At 59.2% G+C, this 21050-nt stretch overlaps 1 protein-coding gene and 1 long non-coding RNA gene across 31 annotated transcripts in view; one reads left to right on the top strand and one right to left on the bottom strand.

Annotated features, from left to right (window-relative positions):
• The window catches only part of LOC135968399 (uncharacterized), a 22957-nt gene extending 20910 nt beyond the window's left edge, over positions 1-2047 (bottom strand). The window contains exon 1 of the long non-coding RNA XR_012428007.1: positions 1953-2047. This is a non-coding gene — a long non-coding RNA (uncharacterized lncRNA). The remainder of the gene's footprint in view (positions 1-1952) is intronic.
• The window catches only part of TTYH1 (tweety family member 1), a 23812-nt gene extending 3038 nt beyond the window's left edge, over positions 1-20774 (top strand). Inside the window, exons 2-15 of one of the 30 annotated variants that reach the window (XM_065534879.1) lie at positions 1179-1357; positions 1502-1593; positions 3343-3454; positions 4257-4477; positions 9069-9164; positions 11666-11738; positions 12262-12337; positions 12941-12996; positions 13204-13296; positions 13534-13626; positions 18313-18455; positions 18586-18631; positions 20172-20255; positions 20420-20774. In XM_065534879.1, coding sequence (XP_065390951.1) covers positions 1179-1357; positions 1502-1593; positions 3343-3454; positions 4257-4477; positions 9069-9164; positions 11666-11738; positions 12262-12337; positions 12941-12996; positions 13204-13296; positions 13534-13626; positions 18313-18455; positions 18586-18631; positions 20172-20213 — 1322 coding nt within the window. In that variant the 3' untranslated portion in view covers positions 20214-20255; positions 20420-20774. Of the gene's footprint in view, positions 1-1178; positions 1358-1501; positions 1594-1665; positions 2868-3342; positions 3455-4256; positions 4478-9068; positions 9165-11665; positions 11739-12261; positions 12338-12940; positions 12997-13203; positions 13297-13533; positions 13627-18312; positions 18456-18585; positions 18633-20171; positions 20256-20419 lie in introns of those variants that run through there. The other 29 variants (XM_065534880.1, XR_012428003.1, XR_012428002.1 and 26 more) reach the window with 29 other exon arrangements.
• The last annotated feature ends 276 nt before the right edge of the window (positions 20775-21050 follow it).

A 21050-nucleotide genomic window follows, 5' to 3' on the forward strand; every position in this document is an offset into this window, starting at 1 on the left:
ACATCCAGTCTCACACCAGAAACACAAACACTGCACACACTTAGGACACACACACACCACTGTGCCACTGTGTGTGTGTGTGTGTGTGTGTGTGTGGACAAAGGCAGAAACACCATGGTTTAGGGGAAACAGCCTTGGCAAGTCCAGAAGTGTGACTCTGATCCCAATGTTGTCCCTCCAAGCTCCAGGGCTCAGTACAAACCCCCTGGGCCACTGTGGTCCTCTGGGCCTCTGGGACCGCACAGGTCAGCTGTAAAATCCCCGCCACGTGGACACCCTGTTATTCTGCAAGGCTTTCCCCACCGCAGAATGTTTCCACTGCTTGCCTCTGTCTTCCCGGGCCTGAGAGGCTCTCTCAGCCTCTGTCCTTGTGTGTCTCTGCTGTCTCTATAGTGTTCTCACGCTCTCTCTCCCTTACTCTCTTCCTCTCTGATTTGATCTCTTTTGCTCTCTGCCTTTTTCAGACTCATGCCCAAACCTTGTCTTATCTTTGTCTCTTTTTTTGGTTGTGTCTTTCTGCCTGCGCCTCCCTCCATCTCTCTCTCTCTCTCTGTTCTGTCTTCATTCTCCCAGTTTCCATTTCTGAGTCTTGCATACACACACACACACACACACACACACAAACACACACGTTGCCACACAGCCCCTCGCCCTGTCTCTGGGTGACAAGCTCAGGCGTAGTGGGGTGTGGCGCTTAGCAGCAGGGGAGACAGTGAGCAGGGAGGAGAGGGGGAGGAAGCACACCTCCCCCAGCCTGGCCCGAGGCACCAGGAACAGGTGCCCCCACACCCTCACCGGCCCCCTGATCCCACACGATTGTGGAGGGGCCTCGGGAAATGCTCCATTCCAACTGCTGGCTGCAGGAGGAAACCCAGGCTAGGAGAAGGGGTGGTTCCTGCTAAAGGTTGCACAGCCATTGGAGGGCAGAGCAGAACTGCGACCCAAGGCTTGGGGCCCCCAGTTGGAAGCTCCCTCCAGCAAGCTGGCCCTGACACCTGGAACCTCAGCTGCCAGCCTGGGAGGGGCTGGGCCCCAATCTCCCCCAAGATTAGGCCAGGGATGCCTCCCACCTTCACTCTGACGTCCCAGACCCCGACCCCCAAGCCACGCAGGAAGGGGGATCTGAGTGTGGAACACGCTGGTGCCCTCGGAGGCCTGATGTCACCCCCTTCCCCCAGGCCTTGTTGCTGGTGGCGGCCTTGGCGGGCCTGGGCTTGGGCCTGAGCCTCATTTTCATCGCTGTCTACCTCATCCGCTTCTGCTGCTGCCGGCCCCCCGAGCCTCCCGGGTCCAAGACCCCCTCGCCCGGAGGAGGCTGCGTCACCTGGAGCTGCATTGTCGCCCTTCTCGCCGGCTGGTAATGGGGCCCCAGGGTGGGTGGGCGGTGGGGACAGGGCTCCCCAAGCTCTCTGCTGGCCTTCCTGGGGGTGTCCTCCGGGGACGTGGAGGAAGCAGACAGGAAGGAGAAAATTCCCTCATCCCTCTCCCCGCCATTTGCAAGCCCGCTTCAGCGCGCAGCAGGAAGGACTCTTCCATTCGATGGATGGAGAAAGTGAGGTTCTGGAGAGGAAGTGAATCAAGGGCAGCCATCTGGTGAGAAGGTGCAGGGCAGTCAGATGGCTTGGTTTTGGTGGCTCTCCCACTGAATAGCCGTGTGACCTAAGGGAGTGATAGTCTCCCTGGGCCTCAATGTCTACCTCTGTAAAGTGGGTATTACCGTCTCGCCCACCTCCTGCTGGGGTAAGATGGAGAGAAAGCACAGTATCTGGCTTGCAGCTACTCTCAGCCAACGTTAACTGGTGATGTCTGTCATTCCGTCATTCACCAGCTCATTCATTCGACAACTATTTATTGAGTATCTACTATGTGCCAGATACTGACCAAGCCAGGCAAGGAGCCCCTCATGCAGCTTATGTTCTAATCAGGGAGACAGACGATAAATAGATACTCACCCTCCAAGAGCACCTCATCTGTGCCCAGACCTGAGCTGGTCTAATTCCTTCTCACAATAATGCTGCTGGATTCAGGGGTATCAGGCCCAGTTTCCAAAGAGGAAGGCTCAGGGACAGAGGGGAGGTCACCTTTCAAGGCCACGTGGCTTAAGAGGCAGCATGGAGATTCAGACCCAGGTTAGTAGGATCCCGTCACACCCCCCAAAGGGAGCTTAGGGGGCTTCCAATGTGAACACACCACCTACCAAGAGCAAGCTCTGAGCATAGCCCCCTCCCCAGCACAGCAGCACCCACAAGTTACAGACGGCTATCCTCTTCCACAGACGGCGGGGGGGCGGTCCCACAGGGCCAGCGGCCTGCCCCCAGACCCACAGTGGGCAAGGGGAGGGACCTGTATGGGTGCCCTGTATCCAGGACGCTTCCTCCTCTGGCTCTCTGGCGTGGGGGGAGACAGGGGAGGTGGACAAAGGCCCAGTGGGGGAGAGACACGGCCCCAGCCCCCGCAGCCTGGGGGGACCTGGGAACAAGAGGAGCTTTGTAGGACTCCAAACAATGGGGCGGGGACACTGGGCGTCCGACCCGAGGGATGGGGGTGGAGGCCCAGCCGGGGCTGGGAACTGTGAGGGTGTCAGGCTCCCGCCCCCTCCACTGCGGGACACCGGCCGGGGGCGGGGACGGGAGGGGTCTGGGGCCCCACATTCAGGCCCCACAATGGAGCTCTGTGTGTTGGCAGGGCCCGGGCGGGGGCACGGCTTCTGGCCCATCCTCCAGCCTCCCTCCCACATTCCCTTACTTCCCTCCCAGCTGGCCAGACGCTTGGGTCCCGGGTGGGGGAAGGCTGAGAGCTCCAGGCTCAGCGTCCCCCCCAGGAGATGGTGACAGCTGCCCCCTCGTGCCCTTAGGAACCCCCAGCAGGTGGGGGCGGGGGACGTCTCAGCACAAGGGGTTGACGCTGCGGACTCCGAGGACCCTAGGGCACCCTAGGACAGGTGCCAGGAGGGCTGCCTGCCTGGCAAAGGATGCGGGGAAGGGTGTGGGGCAGGCAGTCATCGGGAGGGGAAGACGGCCCATCCCGAAGCTGGGTGTGACTGGGGTTCTGCTCCAGGGAGGTGCGAGTTAAATCGGGGGCTCCCTCCCCCCTACCACTCCACCCACCATTAGCATCACAATGACGTCCCTCCGCTGGGGGAGTGAGGCCTTCCCGTTACCTTGGCAACCGATGGGGGCCAGCCTGAAGTCGCCCTTTTCCCACGGGCTGGACCAATGGGGTGGGGCTGAGAGATGGGAGGGGTGGATAAGAAGGCGGGGTGGAGGGGATGGGGTGGGAGGGGACGGTGGCCCCCGGGGTCCTGGGACCCGCTGAGATTCCTCTCCCTCCTCCTCCGCTCAGCATTGGCATTGGCATCGGTTTCTATGGCAACAGTGAGACCAGTGATGGGGTGTCCCAGCTCAGCTCTGCGCTGCTGCACGCCAACCACACACTCAGCGCCATTGACCACCTGGTGAGGGGCCAGCGACCAGTGGGACCCCAGACCCACACCCGGATGGGCTCCCCACACCCAAGGACAAAGGGATCCAAACTCAGAGCTAAGACCCCAGGCTTGAAGCTTAGGACCCCAGATTCGGAACTTCATCCTGAGACCCACGGACCTCAGACTGTCCACCCAACCCCCTACCCTGGCTGCAAATTGAGGACCTCACACCCGGGCCCAGCCCTGGACCTTACCTGAAACCCCCAAACCACACAGAAACCAACTACCGGGGACGCCAGCCCCTGTCCTCGGGCCAGATCCAGGGCCCCAGATCTGATTGTTGGCCCATAAGCAAGCTCAGGGACCCCCGCCCTGAGGCCCAGGTCCCCGACTTGAGGCTTCAGCTCTGACCTCAGCTCCAGGATTCTGGGCCCTGGGGCTGAGGCCTGGCCCCACCTCCGGCCTTAGATTCCATGTCCAGCTGCAGACCCCAGACCATGGGACCCAGACTTGAGACCCCAGATTCTGGGAGGCAGATGAAAACTTCAGACCTAAAGCTCCAGACTTAATCTCAGTCCTGGGGCTGGACTCACTACCCTGGGCTCAAGCTACCAACCGCCCAGAGCTCTGGATAGAGGCCACAGAACTCCATGAACTTGATGTTGGAGCCCCTCCCCAACCCCTTCCCTTCCTCAATCCTCAGATGTCCCAGACTCCAGATCTCAGACACCCGCTACTGTGCACCCCTCCTTCACCTCTAAAACCCCGGGCCTTGACCATGGGCTCCCCCAAGGATGTCCTTCCCAGACCTCAGCCCCTGTCCTGTCCCCAGGTGTTGGAGACGGTGGAGAGGCTGGGTGAGGCAGTGAGGACAGAGCTGACTACCCTGGAGGAGGTGCTCGAGCCTCGCACAGAGCTGGTGGCTGCTGCCCGAGGGGCTCGGCGGCAGGCAGAGGCGGTGGCCCAGCAGCTACAGGGGCTGGCCTTCTGGCAGGGAGTGCCCCTGAGCCCCCTGCAGGTGGCTGAAGATGTGTCCTTCGTGGAGGAATACAGGTGAGAGGCTGCTGCTGCTGCTCTTGCTCTCAGTGCCAGCAGCTCTCAGACAGAGTCCCCGGGGGCACAGTTGGCCATGTCTGGAGACAGTTTTGGTTGTGACAGCCGGTGGGGGGGGGGGGTGTGCACCTTCTGGCATCCAGTGGGTAGGGCCCAGGGACTGTTCATCACCCTGCAAGGCACAGGACCCCCCTCCCCACCCATCGGCAGGGAATGATCCAGCCACCATGTCAATTATGATGAGGCTGACAAGGCTCAGTGGCTCAGGCCTGCAATCCCAGCACTGTGGGAGGCTGAGGTGGGTGGATCACCTGAGGTCAGGAGTTTGAGACCAACCCGGCCAACAGGGTGAAACCCCGACTCTACTAAAAATACAAAAATTTGCCAGGTGTGGTAGCAGACGTCTGTAATCCCAGCTACTCAAGAGGCTGAGGCAGGAGAATCCCTTGAACCCGGGAGGTGGAGGTTGTGGTGAGCCGAGATTTTGCCATTGCACTCTAGGCTGGGCAATAGAGTGAGACTCCACCTCAAAAAAATAAAAATATGATGAGGTCGATAAACCCTGCTGTGGAGGGACAGATCATAGGACCCCATGGCCATCCTGACACCCATGTCCTCGCCCATTCACTCACCCACCCCCTCCATCATCACTCCACTCACTTATTCACACATGCATTCATTCCTTGACTCACTCATTCAGCAAGTCACTCTTGGACTCAGTCACTCCTGAACTAACCCAGCAGGTCACTCACTCACCCGTTCATCCGTGTGACACGTGCATTTTTTCAGCACTATTTTTTTTTTTTTGAGATGGAGTCTCGCTCTGTTGCCCAGGCTGGAGTGCAACGGCACGATCTCAGCTCACTGCAACCTCCGCCTCCCGGATTCAAGCGATTCTCCTGCCTCAGCCTCGGGAGTAGCTGGCATTACAGGCATGCGCCACCACGCCCGGCTAATTTTTGTATTCTTAGTAGAGATGGGGTTTCACCATGTTGGCCAGGCTGGTCTCGAACTCCTGACCTTGTGATCTGCCCTCCTAGGCCTCCCAAAGTGTTGTTCCGCACCATTTATTTAGCACCCTCTGGCGAAAGAGGCAGCGGACCTACAGGTTAGGAACCTACACTTGAAAGCCAGCCAGCCCCTCCCTAACCACGCGGCTGCAATCAAGTTACTTTGCAGGCCCCATCTGTGAAATGGGAATCGGGGCAGCGTCCCCCTTGTTAAATTGTTGTGAACTGTTGAGTTGGCATCTGAGTGCTGAGAAGGGCGATTGGCACAGGGAGAGCACCGCAGAGGTGCATGGGAAGTGCAGCCGCCCAGGTAGTGGGGCAGGGCAGTGAGCAAGTGGCAGAAATCCCTGCCACGTGGCTGCGTCCTCTAGGGGGCGCCAGCAAGGGACAAATGCAGAGCAAAACCGTCTGTAAGGTGTTGGGCCATGAGAACTTTGGAGAAAATTACAGAGGGGCCCGGGCGCGGTGGCTCACGCCTGTAATCCCAGCACTTTGGGAGGCCGAGGTGGGAGGATCACGAGGTCAAGAGATGGAGACCATCCTGGCTAACACGGTGAAACTCCGTCTCTACTAAAAATACAAAAATTAGCCAAGCGTGGTGGCGGGCACCTGTAGTCCCAGCTACTCAGGAGGCTGAGGCAGGAGAATGGCGTGAACCCGGGAGGCGGAGCTTGCAGTGAGCGGAGATTGTGCCACTGCCCTCCAGCCTGAGTAGTGGAGTGAGACTCTGTCTCAAAAAAAAAAAAAAAAGAGGCCGGGCGCGGTGGCTCACGCCTGTAATCCCAGCACTTTGGGAGGCCGAGGCGGGCGGATCACAAGGTCAGGAGATCGAGACCACGGTGAAACCCCGTCTCTACTAAAAATACAAAAAATTAGCCGGGCGCGGTGGCGGGCGCCTGTAGTCCCAGCTACTCAGGAGGCTGAGGCAGGAGAATGGCGTAAACCCAGGAGGCGGAGCTTGCAGTGAGCCGAGATCGCGCCACTGCACTCCAGCCTGGGCGACAGAGCGAGACTCCGTCTCAAAAAAAAAAAAAAAAGAGAAAGAAAAAAAGAAAATTATAGAGGGAGATGAGGTGGAACAGAGTCTGGCAGTTCATCAGGGGGACTGAGAAGGTGGCATTTGGAGAAGAGGAGGCAGGGGGCTGTGCAGTGTCCAGGCAGCCACCCTTCCCAACGGCCACCATGATGGCATCCTCATCGCTTTGACCATTAGTAATCATTCATTCATTCATTCATTCATTCATTCATTCATTCATGCGACGTCAGCTGGGGGCCCTGCCTGCGGGGCATGGGCTGAGATTCGGGAGACCTTCCGGGAGTGGGGAAGGCAGACTGGGGCTGAAAAAGCTGGAGGTCAAGACACACCTGCAGGGCAGCAGATGCAACAGACAGACAGGCCTAAGTTTGCGGAAATCCAGGTCCTGCACTGTGGTCAGGCCCAGGGGCCACACAAGCCGGGCCTCAGCTCCTCCTCCTGGGGGAGGGCAGGGAAGTGGGGGTAGCCATGAGGGTGACGCCAGGGTATATTCCGGGTGCACCACTGCGAAAGCACCCCACACTTGGGAGTCCCTCGAGAGACAAATCAGGGGCCCTCAAGGGAGTCTTGCAGCAGGCGGCACTTGTGAGGCTGGGGGGGAAGCAGCCAGAGATGAGGGTAAGGAGTGAAGCCCAAGCTTGTGGGGCCTGCAGAGAATGGCAGGATTAACTGGGCACTTACTATGTGCCGGGCACTGCACTGTTGTTCCCAGGGGGGGGTCCTTCCTCCCAGAACTCCATAGATGGTGGTGGGCTCCTTCCAAGGTAGCCGCAAGCCTCTTGTTCTCTGACCTGTGGTTCTTGGCCTCACGGATTCCAAGGAATGGGATCTTGGGCCATGCGGTGAGTGTTATAGCTCTATTAGAAGCCATGGGTCATGGAAGAGAACCGTGGAACCCAGCGACTAGCGTTCAGCTCGATTAGGACGAACCCAGGCACTGAGCAGTGCAGGAACAAAGGCAAGCCTTTAGCCCGATTGGGGGTAGCAATGGGCACCTGGCTGGATCAGGAGCACAGCAGACACCCTGCTGGATCCGGAGGGGTGGAAGTCAGTGGCGGGTCTGCGGCTGCGGCAAATAGCAGTGGTGGACGGCGAGTAAAACTCAGCTCGAGCCATAACAGACATGGACCAGAAGAGTGTGCAGTTGCAAGATTTAATAGAGTGAAAATAGCCCCCATACAAATGGAGGGGATCCAAAGCAGGTAGCCGTTGCAAGCTGGAATGCCGGGGTTTATATCCCGATCACTGTCCCTCCCCCTGTGCCCTCAGGCAATGGATGATTGGCTATTTCTTTACTTCCTGTTTTTGCCTAATTAGCATTTTAGTGAGCTCTCTTTGCTACCTGATTGGTCAGGTGTGAACTAACTTGCAGGCCCCGTGTTTAAAGGTGGAGGCGGTCACCTTCCCAGCTAGGCTTAGGGGTTCTTGATGGGCCTACGAAATCCAGCTGGTCCTGTCTCTCACTGTGGCTTGGGTGCTTGCACCTCCTGAATCGTGGTGGGCGCTTTGCAGATACTTAAGTATTAACTTTTTTTTTTTCGTTTTTGAGGCTGAGTCTCACTCTTGTTGCCCAGGCTGGAGTGCAATGGCGCTATCTTGGCTCACTGCAACCTCCACCTCCTGGATTCAAATGATTCTCCTGCCTCAGCCTCCCAAGTAGCTGGGATTACAGGCATGCACCACTACACCCCGCTAATTGTATTTTTAGTAGACGGGGTTTCACCATGTTGGCCAGGCTGGTCTCAAACTCCTGACCTCAAGTGATCCACCCGCCTCAGCCTCCCAAAGTGCAGGGATTACACTGCGCCCGGCCAAGTATTAACTATTAAATAACATCTCAGTTCCCTCTTTCCTGCTCAGGCTAACCTCTAAGTGTGTCCACGTGCCTGGCACTCTCTTAAGCACTTCTAGTCACGCATCCCACTTGAGGCAACATTCTCAAGCCAGTGGTGCTGTGCTCCCCACGTTGCAGGTGGGGAAACTGAGGAACAAGAGGCTAAGGTTACCCAGACAGAGTTACCCGGCCAGTTAAGCGGAGGGGCTGGGATTGAGACCAGGCAGCCTCTGCCTCCAGATGTCATGCCCTCAGGGGATGCGATGGGATCCTTGGTGCAGTCTGAGAAGGAATATCTCCACTCTGCAGGGCGTGGTCGGGGATGGGGAGCTCGGAGAGGACACATCACATGTCCCTGGTCCAGGGCATGTGTGTGCGGCCCAGCCAGGGGATAGTCCCAGGTGCTCAGGACCTGTATTCTAAACCTCTCCAGTGACCCATCTCCTGATGAGCCCATTTCACAGATGAGCTGGGCTGTGGCCCAGACACAGTAAATAGCAGGAGGCTGAGCTTGGAGGGTAGTGAATATGAGGCTGAGCTGGGGGTGCGGGGTGAACGTTGGTGGCGGGGTTGCTGTTCCGCCAGGGTGCCTGGAGGCAGGTTTGTGGTTTCAGCCCTACCATCTTGGTGAACGTTGGTGGCGGGGTTGCTGTTCCGCCCGGGTGCCTGGAGGCAGGTTTGTGGTTTCAGCCCTACCATCTCCCCTCCCAGGTGGCTGGCCTATGTCCTCTTGCTGCTCCTGGAGCTGCTGGTCTGCCTCTTCACCCTCCTGGGCCTGGCGAAGCAGAGCAAGTGGCTGGTGATCGTGTAAGTGTAGGCAGTAGGGGTTCACCAGTGCGTGCCTGGCACTCTCCTGGCAGGCAGGACCTCAGTCTTACAACTGTCCTACACGGAGGACGGTGGTCCTTCAGGGCTGGGTACACACGAAGAAAAGAGAGTCAGAGTAGCCCAGGAGGGAGGCAGAGACAGACCTGAAAACAGGCAGCCCTCACAGTATGAAGTATGCTGGAATCATGGCAGAAATAATCATTGTGTTTGCAATAAACATGAGGATGAGACCAGGCGCTGTGGCCCACGCCTGTAGTCCCAGCACTTTGGGAGGCCGAGCTGGGTGGATCATGAGGTCAGGAGTTCGAGACCAGCCTGACCAACATGGAGAAACCCCGTCTCTACTAAAAATACAAAAATTAGCCGGGTTTGGTGGTATGTGCGCCTGTAGTCCCAGATATTCAGGAGGCTGAGGCAGGAGAATTGCTTGAACCCGGGGGGTGGAGGTTGCGGTGAGCCGAGATCACACCATTGCACTCCAGCCTGGGCGACAGAGTGCAAAAAAAAAAAAAAAAAAAAAAAAAGATGAGGATGATGATCTATTGAGGGTCATGCATGCTGATTCCTTCAGATAAAGGAGTTACCATAAGACTCCATGTGGCCGGTCAGGGACCTGAGGCAGAGGGTGGTGGCCAAGTCCGAGGCTGAGTGGCCCTTAAGTGTCGTGGCAGAGCCGCAGGACCACGCTTATTTCACAGATCGCTCTACGCGCCCGACACTCTTTTCTGTACTCCCTGGAGTGCCTCATGCCCACCCTGTGAGGAAGGTGCTTCCTCCTCCCTGTTTTTTATTTTTGTTTTTTGTTTTTTTTTTGTTTTTTTTGAGACGGAGTCTCGCTCTGTCGCCCGGGCTGGAGTGCAGTGGCCGGATCTCAGCTCACTGCAAGCTTCGCCTCCCGGGTTCACGCCATTCTCCTGCCTCAGCCTCCCGAGTAGCTGGGACTACAGGCGCCCGCCACCTCGTCTGGCTAGTTTTTTGTGTTTTTTAGTAGAGGCGAGGTTTCACCGTGTTAGCCAGGATGGTCTCGATCTCCTGACCTCGTGATCCGCCCACCTCAGCCTCCCAAAGTGCTGGGATTACAGGCTTGAGCTACCGCGCCTGGCCTATTTTTGTTTTTTATTTTGAGAAGGTCTTGCTTTGTTGCCCAGGCTGGAGTGCAGTGGCACGATCTCGGCTCACTGCGCCTCTGTCCCCTGAGGCTCAAGTGATCCCCCCACCTCAGCCTCCAGAGTAGCTGGGACCATAGGCTCATGCCACCACTCCCGGCTAAGTTCTTTTTTGAGATGGAGTTTAGCTCTTACTGCCCAGGCTGGAGTGCAGTGGTGCGATCTCGGCTCACTGCAACCTCTGCCTCCTGGGTTCAGGCGAGTCTCCTGCCTCTGCCTCCCAAGTAGCTGGGATTACAGGCATGTGCCACCATATCTGGCTAAGTTTGTATTTTTAGTAGAGACGGGGTTTCTCCATGTTGGTCAGGATGGTCTCGAACGCCTGACCTAAGGTGATCCGCCCGCCTCTGCCTACCAAAGTGTTGGGATTACAGGCATGAGCCACCGCGCCTGGCCTAAGTTTTGCATATTTTTGTAGAGATGGAGTCTCGCTATGTTGCCCAGGCTGGTCTCGATCTCCTGGCCTCAAGTGATCTGCCTGCCTCAGCCTTCCAAAGTGCTGGGTTTATAGGCACAAGCTACCACACCCGGCCCTTCTCCCTGTTTAACAGAGGGAGAGACTGAAGATCAGAGAGGCTGGGCCACTTGCTCAGGGCCACACAGCTAGAAGTGCCAGAGCTGGGATTTGAACCAGGCAGGCCATTCCCATTGGAGGAGTCCCTGCATCCTCTCTGGCCCTGGTGGGGTGGGGCGGAGTTGAACTCGTGCCTCCATTGTCCCTGAGAGAGTGGGAGAGACCCTGCGAAGGTTTGCAGACAGGTAAACCTAGCCAACACGGGGCACGTCTGGGACTGGAGGCCAGGCCTTCAGTTTGGGGACCCCTGGGTGCCCTTCCTGCTTGTTGGTCACCCTACCAGTGCTGACACGCCCCCTGCACCCCTCCCCACCTGGAAAGTCCAGAGACTTTCAGATTTCAGCCCTGGAACTGTCTCCCATTCTCAGAGGAGACAGGGCAGAGCCAGAGGCTGACCAGGCTGTGGGTGGACTTGGGAACCTTCAGGGGAAGTGAGCCCAGAGGTGAGCAGTCACCGTCTCAGGGTCCTGGAGCTGGGATCCAAGCCATGACCCCCTAGCCCAGGGCCCTGCTCATACCCCACACCCTGCTCATCTGGGCAGGAGCCAGATGTCCAGCTGGACGTCAGCAGCCACCGGCCCACCCCCCACCACCGAACTTCTGTGTCCCTAATTCTGATCCTCCAGGCTCCAGAGGTGGGTGTGGGGTAGGGGGGGCGGCTGTGATGGGATTTGGGGTGTGGAAAGAGGCTAGGCTAGGAGATTAAGAACCCCAGGCTGATCCTCCCTCCCCCACTCTAGGATGACGGTCATGAGTCTCCTGGTTCTTGTCCTGAGCTGGGGCTCCATGGGCCTGGAGGCAGCCACGGCTGTGGTGAGTGCCGGGGCTGGGCCATTGGGGGCCTGGAGACTTCAACTTCTGGATCCTGGGATGGCATGGCTTAGCAGAGAAAGGAATTGGGGGGCACGATCACAGCTCTGAGGTTTAGGGCTGGTTTTCTGGGTCCTGAGTGGGTACAGGTTGGTGTCCTGGACGCTTAGGCTGTAATGGAGGAGGGGCTGGAAGCCTGGATTCCTAGGAACGAGTGAGGAGGGGCTGGGGGTCTGGACTCCTGGGTGCGAGGGAGGAGAGGCTGGGGGCCTAGACTCCTGGGTCTGAGGGAGAAAGGGCTGGGGAGTCTGGACCCCTGGGTCTGAGGGAGGAGGGGCCTGGGGCCTGGACTCCTGAGTCTGAGGGAGGAGGGGCTGGGACCTGGACTCCTGAGTCTGAGGGAGGAAGGGCTGGGACCTGGACCCCTGGGTGCGGAGGGGAGCCGGGGAGCCAGGCACTGCGTGCTGTGGAAATGTGGAATTGGGGCAGTTTCAGGTTTGAGCCCCTTTTCTGCTGCCTCACACAGGGCCTCAGTGACTTCTGCTCCAATCCAGACCCTTATGTTCTGAACCTGACCCAGGAGGAGACAGGGCTCAGCTCAGGTGATTTCCAAGGGCCCGGTGGGTCGGCCGGTTTGGGCAGTGCAGGCCCTGGCTTCCTGAGGCCTCCTCTGTGCCCGGTCCTGCCCAGGGTGGGGTGGGGGTACAGCCCGCCAGGCGAGACCCAGCCCTCTGGAAGGGAAGCAGGGCTCCTGGCCACTCCCCAGCTCGGAGCCCTCCTGGAGCCCCACCACCGCCCAGACCCTCATCCCTTCCGCTCCAGCTGGCAGCGCCTGTCCTGGTGCGCTGGAAAAGAGGGCGGGATTAATACGCTGGTGCCAGGAAGAGAGAGGAGGGTCAGGAAAGGGTGCTTCTGGGCGTCAGGAATGGGGGCTTTCGCCCCCTGGAGAAAACTGGGGAGCACCAGTAAGTCAGGGTTTCCCAGGGAGTACAGGGATGTGCACCAGCGCCTGCTCTGGCTGTGGCAGGAGCAGAAGGGACGCGGGGCTGGCGGGTCTCTGAAGGTAAGGCCATCTGGCTCCAGGAGGCCTCCAGAGCTGGGCTGAGGCCCCTAACCCTGCTAACCCCCCAGTCCCCGGCCTTCCCCCGGGAGGTCCCTGGGGGCCCAGGCTCATGGCCTCCTCCCCTCTCCTCCTCCCACTTCAGACATCCTGAGCTATTATTTCCTCTGCAACCAGGCCGTCTCCAACCCCTTCCAACAGGTTAGGGCTGCGGGCAAGGGAAAGGGGTGTTGAGGGAACCAGAAATCTGGACTCTGAAGGGAGGGGGAGGGGCTGGGGCTGGGGCCTGGACTCCTGGGTTCCGGGGAGGATGCAGGCCAGGGGCCCGAGTGCTGTGTCCGGAGGAGAGGAAAGAGGGCCGGGGGCGTCGACTCCTGGGTCCTCCTCCCTCCCTTTCTCTTTCTGCAGAGGCTGACTCTGTCCCAGCGAGCTCTGGCCAACATCCACTCCCAGCTGCTGGGCCTGGAGAGAGAAGCTGTGCCTCAGTTCCCTTCAGCGCAGGTCGGTGGGTGGGCGCTCCCCAGACACGTGGACCCCAAGGGGAAGGCGGGAGGGGCGCGGTGGAGCTGTGGGGCATAGGTAGAACCCAGAGAACCGGACCCCTTGGCCGTGTGTGGGCGGGGCTCTGGGTTGTGGGCGGGGCCGCAGAGCTGGGCGGGGCCCTATCTTGTGGGCGGGGCCAGGGCACTGGGCGAGCCTGACGAATGGGTGGGAAAACGACCTGTCCTCGCCCTGCAGAAGCCTCTGCTGTCCTTGGAGGAGACTCTGAATGTGACAGAAGGAAACTTTCACCAGTTGGTGGCACTGCTGCACTGCCGTGGCCTGCACAAGGTGAACCCCCTTCCCCTTCCCGATTTCTTCTCCCACGGGGAGTCTTGGGAGCCTCTGCCTCGACCCACAGAACTAGCTCCTTCCTCTCCTTGGACCCCTGCCATTGCGCCTGAGGATATCTCTGTATCCTGTTTATATGATTTATCTGTCCTATATCTATTCTCTGCCTGTCGTCTACCTACCTATCAAGCATTATCCACATTCCTTCCCTCCTCCCTCCCTTTCCCCCCTCCAACTCCCGCACTCTTCCCTGGGTCCCCATCCCACCCTCCCCGTCCATTCCTGCCACCTTTTCCTTCCTTGTCTTCTCTCCTCTCTCCTTCCTCCTGCCTCTCCCTCCCTCCTAGAGGCTGCCGCTCAGTGAGTTCAGGAATAAGACTGCCTGGGTTCCAGTCCTAGCTCTTGACCAAGGGCAAGTCACCTAACTTCTCTGTACCTCAGTTAGTTCCCTCACTTATAAAACTGGGATTGCAAGAGTGGGCACCTGTCCAGCTCCCCTGGGGCGTATGCTGTTCATACACTGGACAGGCAGGGGCGGGCAGGGTGCCCAGGAGGAAAGATATCTGGTGTCCTGCAGACTCCAGCTTGGGTTTTGCTGTAGGCTGCGTGGCCACAGGCAGGTGAGCCTGGCTGACTCTGCTTCCCACCCCTACCGTGAGGAAGGACGAGTGTTATTTTATTTTATTTTTTTTTACTGGATGGTCGTGAGGATCGAAAAAAAAAAATTCCCTTATAAAACAGTAGGAGCTGACCGGGCGCAGAGGCTCACACCTGTAATCCCAGCACTTTCGGAGGCCGAGGCGGGCGGATCACCTGAGGTCAGGAGTTCAAGACCAGCCTGGCCAACATGGTGAAACCCCGTCTCTACTAAAAATACAAAAAGTTAGCCAGGCGCGGTGGTGGCACGCACCTATAATCCCAACTACTCGGGAGGCTGAGGCAGGAGAATTACTTGAACCCATGAGGCGGAGGTTGCAGTGAGCCGAGATTGCGCCACTGCACTCCAGCCTGGGCGACAAGAGCGAAACTCTGTCACAAACAAACAAACAACACCAGTGAGAGCTGTTCGAAAACACACCCGAGGATGCCTTTCCCCGGCCAGTCTGCCCATCAAAGACCGCACATGTGCATAGCTTCACCAAGTACCTGACCCTGTTGCGTTTCACAGGTGGTAACTCATCGATGACTCATAACAATGCTATGAGGAAGGAACTATGATTATCCCTTATCCCACTGAACAGACTTAGAAGATGAGGTGCAGAGTTGAGGGACTTTCCCAAGGTCCCACGGCCAGCCAGCCCGTGCACACTGAAGAGAGAGGGACCTTCTAGAGGGCCCCACCCTCTGCCCCCCACAGCCAGGCAGTTGCCCAGTCTTGTCCTTTCTGCTTCTGGAATGCCTTTATCCATCTACTCTCAATGCCCAATGCCCCTACTGCAGCTGAGGCCTCGTTCTCTCTCCTGGAGAAGGAAGCATGGTCCCTTCCCCATCTGTCCCCCCATGGACCCTAGAATAGGGCTGCCAGATTCAGCAAACAGCAAACCACTCTGCTATAAGTATGCCCGGTGCAATGCTGGGGAGATACTTACCCTAGAAAATTATGTATCTGTCCTCCTCCTTCCCTTCCCTCCCTCCACAAAGGGGTCCGGGGGGCCTGTATTCCAGCCCAGTTTCTGCCTAGGCCACAGAAAACTGCCTGGACCCCGGTTTATCCTTATGGGCATCTGATATTCAAATTGAAGTGGAAGTCCTGAATTTGATCTGGCAACCCTACCCAAAAGGGATTCATCTACACCATACCTGGACCTGAGCTTTCCCTGGTCTGGCTCAGACGGACCCCTTCTGTGGCTCCCACTGCCCCCCACCCTTCTGAAATTGGCATTCCGTAAAGGGAGTGGGGAGCAAGCACTGAAGCCATGTTCAGAATTGCCGACTATTGAGCTGGGAAAGGTTGGGCCCCCACCCAGCCCAGGGCTGCCCTGATCTTTTGCATAAGGATAAACTGGGGTCCAGGCACTTTTCTGTGGCCTAGGCAGAAACTGGAATACAGGCCCCCAGACTCCTTCGTGGAGGGAGGGAAGGGAAGGAGGAGGACAGATCACTCTACCCTCCCCTACAGCTGCACCATGAGAACCTGGGCCTCCATCTCCCCTGTCAGGGCATCAGGGTCCTCACAGATTAAAAACCAAGAATAAGCAGCCAGGCCGGGCACTGTGGCTCATGCCCCTAATCCCAGCATTTTGGGAGACCAAGGTGGGTGGATCACCTGGAGGTCAGGAGTTTGAGAACCGCCTGGCCAACATGGCGAAATCCCATCTCTACTAAAAATACAGAAAAACTAGCCAGGCGTGGTGGCGCACCCCTGCATTCCCAGCTACTTAGGAGGCTGAGGCACGAGAATTGCTTGAACCGGGGTGGTGGAGGTTGCAGTGAGCTGAGATCATGCCACTGCACTCCAGCCTGGGTGACAGAGCGATCATCCATCTCAAAGAAAAAAAAAAAAAAAATAGAGGGGGCTGGGCATGGGTGCCTTGTGCCTATAATCCCAGCACTTTGGGAGGCCCAGTGGGGCAGATCAGAACTCCTTGAGCTCAGGAGTTCAAGACCAGCCTGGCCAACATGGTGAAACCCCATCTCTATTTTAACATTAAAGAAAAAAAAAAAATCAACAATAAGGGACATCAGGGATGAGGAAGAAGGAGGGTGTGCGCCGGAGCCTAAGTGAATCAGCTCCATCTCACTTCTGCCCTTTCCAGACTGTGTGACTCCGGACAAGTAGCTTGCCCTCTCTGGGCTGCAACTTCTTTCCACCATTGCAAAAGGCAGCAGCGTGTGGGGGTCAGTGTCTGCCTGGCAGGGCTGTTGTGAGGATGAAGGACAGTGTGCATGTACCAATACTCTCAAAACAGAGCCTCCATTGCCGTGACAGGTCCCTACCCCTGCCCTCACTGGCTTAGTAACAGACACCCCACCTCAACCAGGTGTTCCTGCCAGAAACTCAGGCTCATGCCTCCCACAGCCAGCTCCCTGCTCTTACCTCCCACAACCATTCTCGGAACAAGTTCTGTTGGCCCTTCCTCTGAAACCTATCTGGACTCCCACCACTGTTCCTACCTCCACCACTGTGCCCGGGTCCCCGCATCCTAAACGCCATGACTGCAGGGGCCTCTTCCCTGTCCCCCCTCGCCTACCCCCGTCTGTCCTGCATGCAGCAGCCAGCCAGCCGGGTGATCCTTTTAAAACACAATCCGATCAAGTTCTTCCTCTGCTTAAAACCCTTGGTGATTCCCCCTGGACACGGATTAAAATCCCTGCTCCTCGCCCTGACCTACAAGGGCCTGGGTGGTCAGTCCTGGATACGTCTGCCTCTGGCCTCAGCCCTTCCCAGCTTCCTCTGCACAGCCCTCTGCCTGGCTCCTTCCTGGAGGACCCATCCCTGCTGGTGGGGTCACCTGACCTACTCCCACCCTGCACTGACCCTCGCCCTCCTACCTCGTTGCACACACCACCCTCTGAGATGACCTTCTCTGTCCTGTTTACCGAAGTTTCCTGGTACTGGGGGCAGTACCACCATGCCTGGCTAGTTTTTCTGTATTTTTAGTAGAGATGGGATTTCGCCATGTTGGCCAGGCGGTTCTCAAACTCCTGACCTCCAGGTGATCCACCCACCTTGGTCTCCCAAAATGCTGGGATTAGGGGCATGAGCCACAGTGCCCGGCCTGGCTGCTTATTCTTGGTTTTTAATCTGTGAGGACCCTGATGCCCTGACAGGGGAGATGGAGGCCCAGGTTCTCATGGTAGTGGGGGCTCTGTCAACCCCCACTGAGTGCATTAGGCTGTGCAGGTGCTTAGCATTCGGTGAAGGCCGTTTCTGCTGATTTCTTGGGATGACAGTCATCAGAGCCAGCATTTGTTGGCGTGTTGAGTGTGTATTGTGTGTGTGGTGTCATCCTGAGCCACTGGTTGGTTCTTTTACGTGCCGTTCCATGTGCTGTAGCCCCCATGGGCACTTGACTGGGTGCAGAGTTGCTGTCGGTTGCCACACCGCGGGAGGGGGTCCTCCTGGCATCTGGTGGGTGGAACTGAGCGGTGCTGCTCAGCACCCCACAACACACAGGGCAGTGCCGTCACCACAGAGAATGATCTGGCTCAAAACATCAGCAGGGGCCAGGTTATGAAGCCCTCACCCCTGGGCCAAGGCGGAGCTGGCGGTGGCTGGCCTGCGGGCGCCTGGTACAGGAGAGGATGCTTCTGCAGGGGGTGCCGCTGCCGGGACGCAGAAGGGAAACAGGAGGGGCAGTTCTCAGGTTCCGGGGCAGATGAAGATGGAGGAGAGGGCCCAGGGCTGGTGGGAGATGCTGGACTGGTTCTGGATGTGGGGTGCTGGTGGGGAAGGATCCATGTGAAAGGGAGATGGGGACCTGCAATGACACGGGGTTGGGGGGGGTGTGCAGCTCAGGAGACGCCAAGTCTGGAGTCTGTGCAATTAATTCCTGAGTGCCAGGCCTATCACACCAACGACCCCACCGTATTCTCAGAACCGCCCTTTGACAGGGGAAACTGAGTCACAGAGCAGTCGGCTGACGCGTGCAGTACCACAGCTGGGAGGACAGCCAGACTGGTGTGCACAGTGTGTGCTGGTGGGGGAGGGGGTGGGGGCACCGCCCGATGACGCCCTCCCCTCAGGACTACGGCGCAGCCCTGCGGGGCCTGTGCGAAGACGCCCTGGAAGGCCTGCTCTTCCTGCTGCTCTTCTCCCTGCTGTCCGCGGGAGCACTGGCCACCGCGCTCTGCAGCCTGCCCCGCGCCTGGGCCCTCTTCCCACCCAGGTCAGGAGCGGGGGAGGGCAGGGTCCTGGGGAGCGGGGGCAGCACCTGGGGACCGTGGTTGGGGTGGGGGGTGCAGCCTCCTGATGGGTCCCCATCCCGCCTCTCTGCCATGCCCCGCATCAAACCCCAGTGACGACTACGATGACACAGACGATGACGACCCTTTCAACCCGCAGGTACTGGACTCGGGTCTGAGGGAGGAGGGGCTGGGGGCCTGGACTCCCGTGTCTGAGGGAGGAGGGGCCGGGGATCTGGGCTCCCGGGTCTGAGGGAGGAGGGACTGGGATCTGGACTCCCGGGTCTGAGGGAGGAGGGGCTGGGGGCCTGGACTCCTGGGTCTGAGGGAGGAGACGCTGGGGGTCTGGACACCTGGGTCTGAGGGAGGAGGGTCTGGGGTCTGGACTCCCGGGTCTGAGGGAGGAGGGGCCGGGGGCCTGGACTCCCGGGTCTGAGGGAGGAGGGGCCGGGGGTCTGGACTCCCGGGTCTGAGGGAGGAGGGGCCGGGGATCTGGGCTCCCGGGTCTGAGGGAGGAGGGGCCGGGGGCCTGGACTCCCAGGTCTGAGGGAGGAGGGGCCGGGGGCCTGGACTCCCGGGTCTGAGGGAGGAGGGGCCGGGGGCCTGGACTCCCGGGTCTGAGGGAGGAGGGGCCGGGGATCTGGGCTCCCGGGTCTGAGGGAGGAGGGGCCGGGGGCCTGGACTCCCGGGTCTGAGGGAGGAGGGATTGGGGTCTGGACTCCCGGGTCTGAGGGAGGAGGGGCCGGGGGCCTGGACTCCCGGGTCTGAGGGAGGAGGGGCCGGGGGCCTGGACTCCTGGGTCTGAGGGAGGAGGGATTGGGGGGTCTGGACTCCCGGGTCTGAGGGAGGAGGGATTGGGGGGTCTGGACTCCCGGGTCTGAGGGAGGAGGGGCCGGGGGTCTGGACTCCCGGGTCTGAGGGAGGAGGGGCCGGGGGTCTGGACTCCCGGGTCTGAGGGAGGAGGGGCTGGGGACCTGGACTCCCGGGTCTGAGGGAGGAGGGATTGGGGGGTCTGGACTCCCGGGTCTGAGGGAGGAGGGGCCGGGCCTGGACTCCCGGGTCTGAGGGAGGAGGGACCGGGGGCCTGGACTCCCGGGTCTGAGGGAGGAGGGGCCGGGGGCCTGGACTCCCGGGTCTGAGGGAGGAGGGGCCGGGGGCCTGGACTCCCGGGTCTGAGGGAGGAGGGGCCGGGGGCCTGGACTCCCGGGTCTGAGGGAGGAGGGGCCGGGGGCCTGGACTCCCGGGTCTGAGGGAGGAGGGGCCGGGGGCCTGGACTCCCGGGTCTGAGGAAGGAGGGATTGGGGGACCTGGACTCCCGGGTCTGAGGGAGGAGGGATTGGGGGACCTGGACTCCCGGGTCTGAGGGAGGAGGGATTGGGGGACCTGGACTCCCGGGTCTGAGGGAGGAGGGATTGGGGGACCTGGACTCCCGGGTCTGAGGGAGGAGGGATTGGGGGACCTGGACTCCCGGGTCTGAGGGAGGAGGGATTGGGGGACCTGGACTCCCGGGTCTGAGGGAGGAGGGGCCGGGGGTCTGGACTCCCGGGTCTGAGGGAGGAGGGGCCGGGGGTCTGGACTCCCGGGTCTGAGGGAGGAGGGGCCGGGGGCCTGGACTCCCGGGTCTGAGGGAGGAGGGGCAGGGCTCCCACAGTACAAAACCAATTCCCACTCCATTCCCTCCTCTCCCCTGAATCTTCCAGCAGGAATCCAAGCGCTTTGTGCAGTGGCAGTCGTCTATCTGAGCCCCTCCTCCCTGCTGGACTGGACCCTGGCTCCCCTCTTCGGTGAGCTTCCAAGGGACACCCCCAGCTCCTACAGCCTAGCCTCTGCCCTCTCCTCCTGCCCTCTGAGCTGCTCCAGGCATGGGCTGCGTGCTTCCTGCTGGGTGGATCACACGGGGCAGGCCCTCCCACCTGCATCACTGCCCCATCTCTCCCTCTCTCCGCAGTTCCTTCCCTGGCTGCCGGAGGAGACCCCACTAACCCAGCCTGCCTGGGCTCTGACCACTAACACTCTTGGCCACGGACAGCCCGCACAGGACCGCCTCCCTGTCCTTGGCCTTGGGAGTAGCTGAGGGGGCAGACTAGGGAGTAGGGCTGGCAGGGGAGGGGGCAGACAGCCTCACACCCTTCATCCCTGGCTGCCGGTCCCATCCTTGGAGGGACTGAGCTGGGGGCGGGGGACATGAGTCCCCCTGTTGCCCCCGCCACATCCCAGTGGGCTCTGACCCCCTGATCTCAACTCGTGGCACTAACTTGGAAAAGGGTTGATTGAAAATAAAAGGGAAGACTATTTTACAAGCAGCTGAGCCCTCCTTATTTCTCCTCTCCCTTGATTCGGGGCTGTGACATCCTCCCTGCTGTCCTCTCTCCCCTGGCCTCCCAGCCGCCAGGAATTTCTGTGCCTGTCCAGGCTCAGCAGGGGCTCCAAAGACATGGTTTAAAAAAAAAAAAAAAAATCAAAAAACAAAAAGAACCCTTTCTTCTGATTCTAAAAGTAATACATGTGTTCTGACATAGGAAGACACAGACATCTCTGGCACAGAATAGATGGCCTAGAAATAGATCTAAGTGTGTGTG

Source organism: Macaca fascicularis, chromosome 19, assembly GCF_037993035.2.
Source record: "Macaca fascicularis isolate 582-1 chromosome 19, T2T-MFA8v1.1".
Classification (NCBI taxonomy): Eukaryota; Metazoa; Chordata; class Mammalia; order Primates; family Cercopithecidae; genus Macaca; species Macaca fascicularis.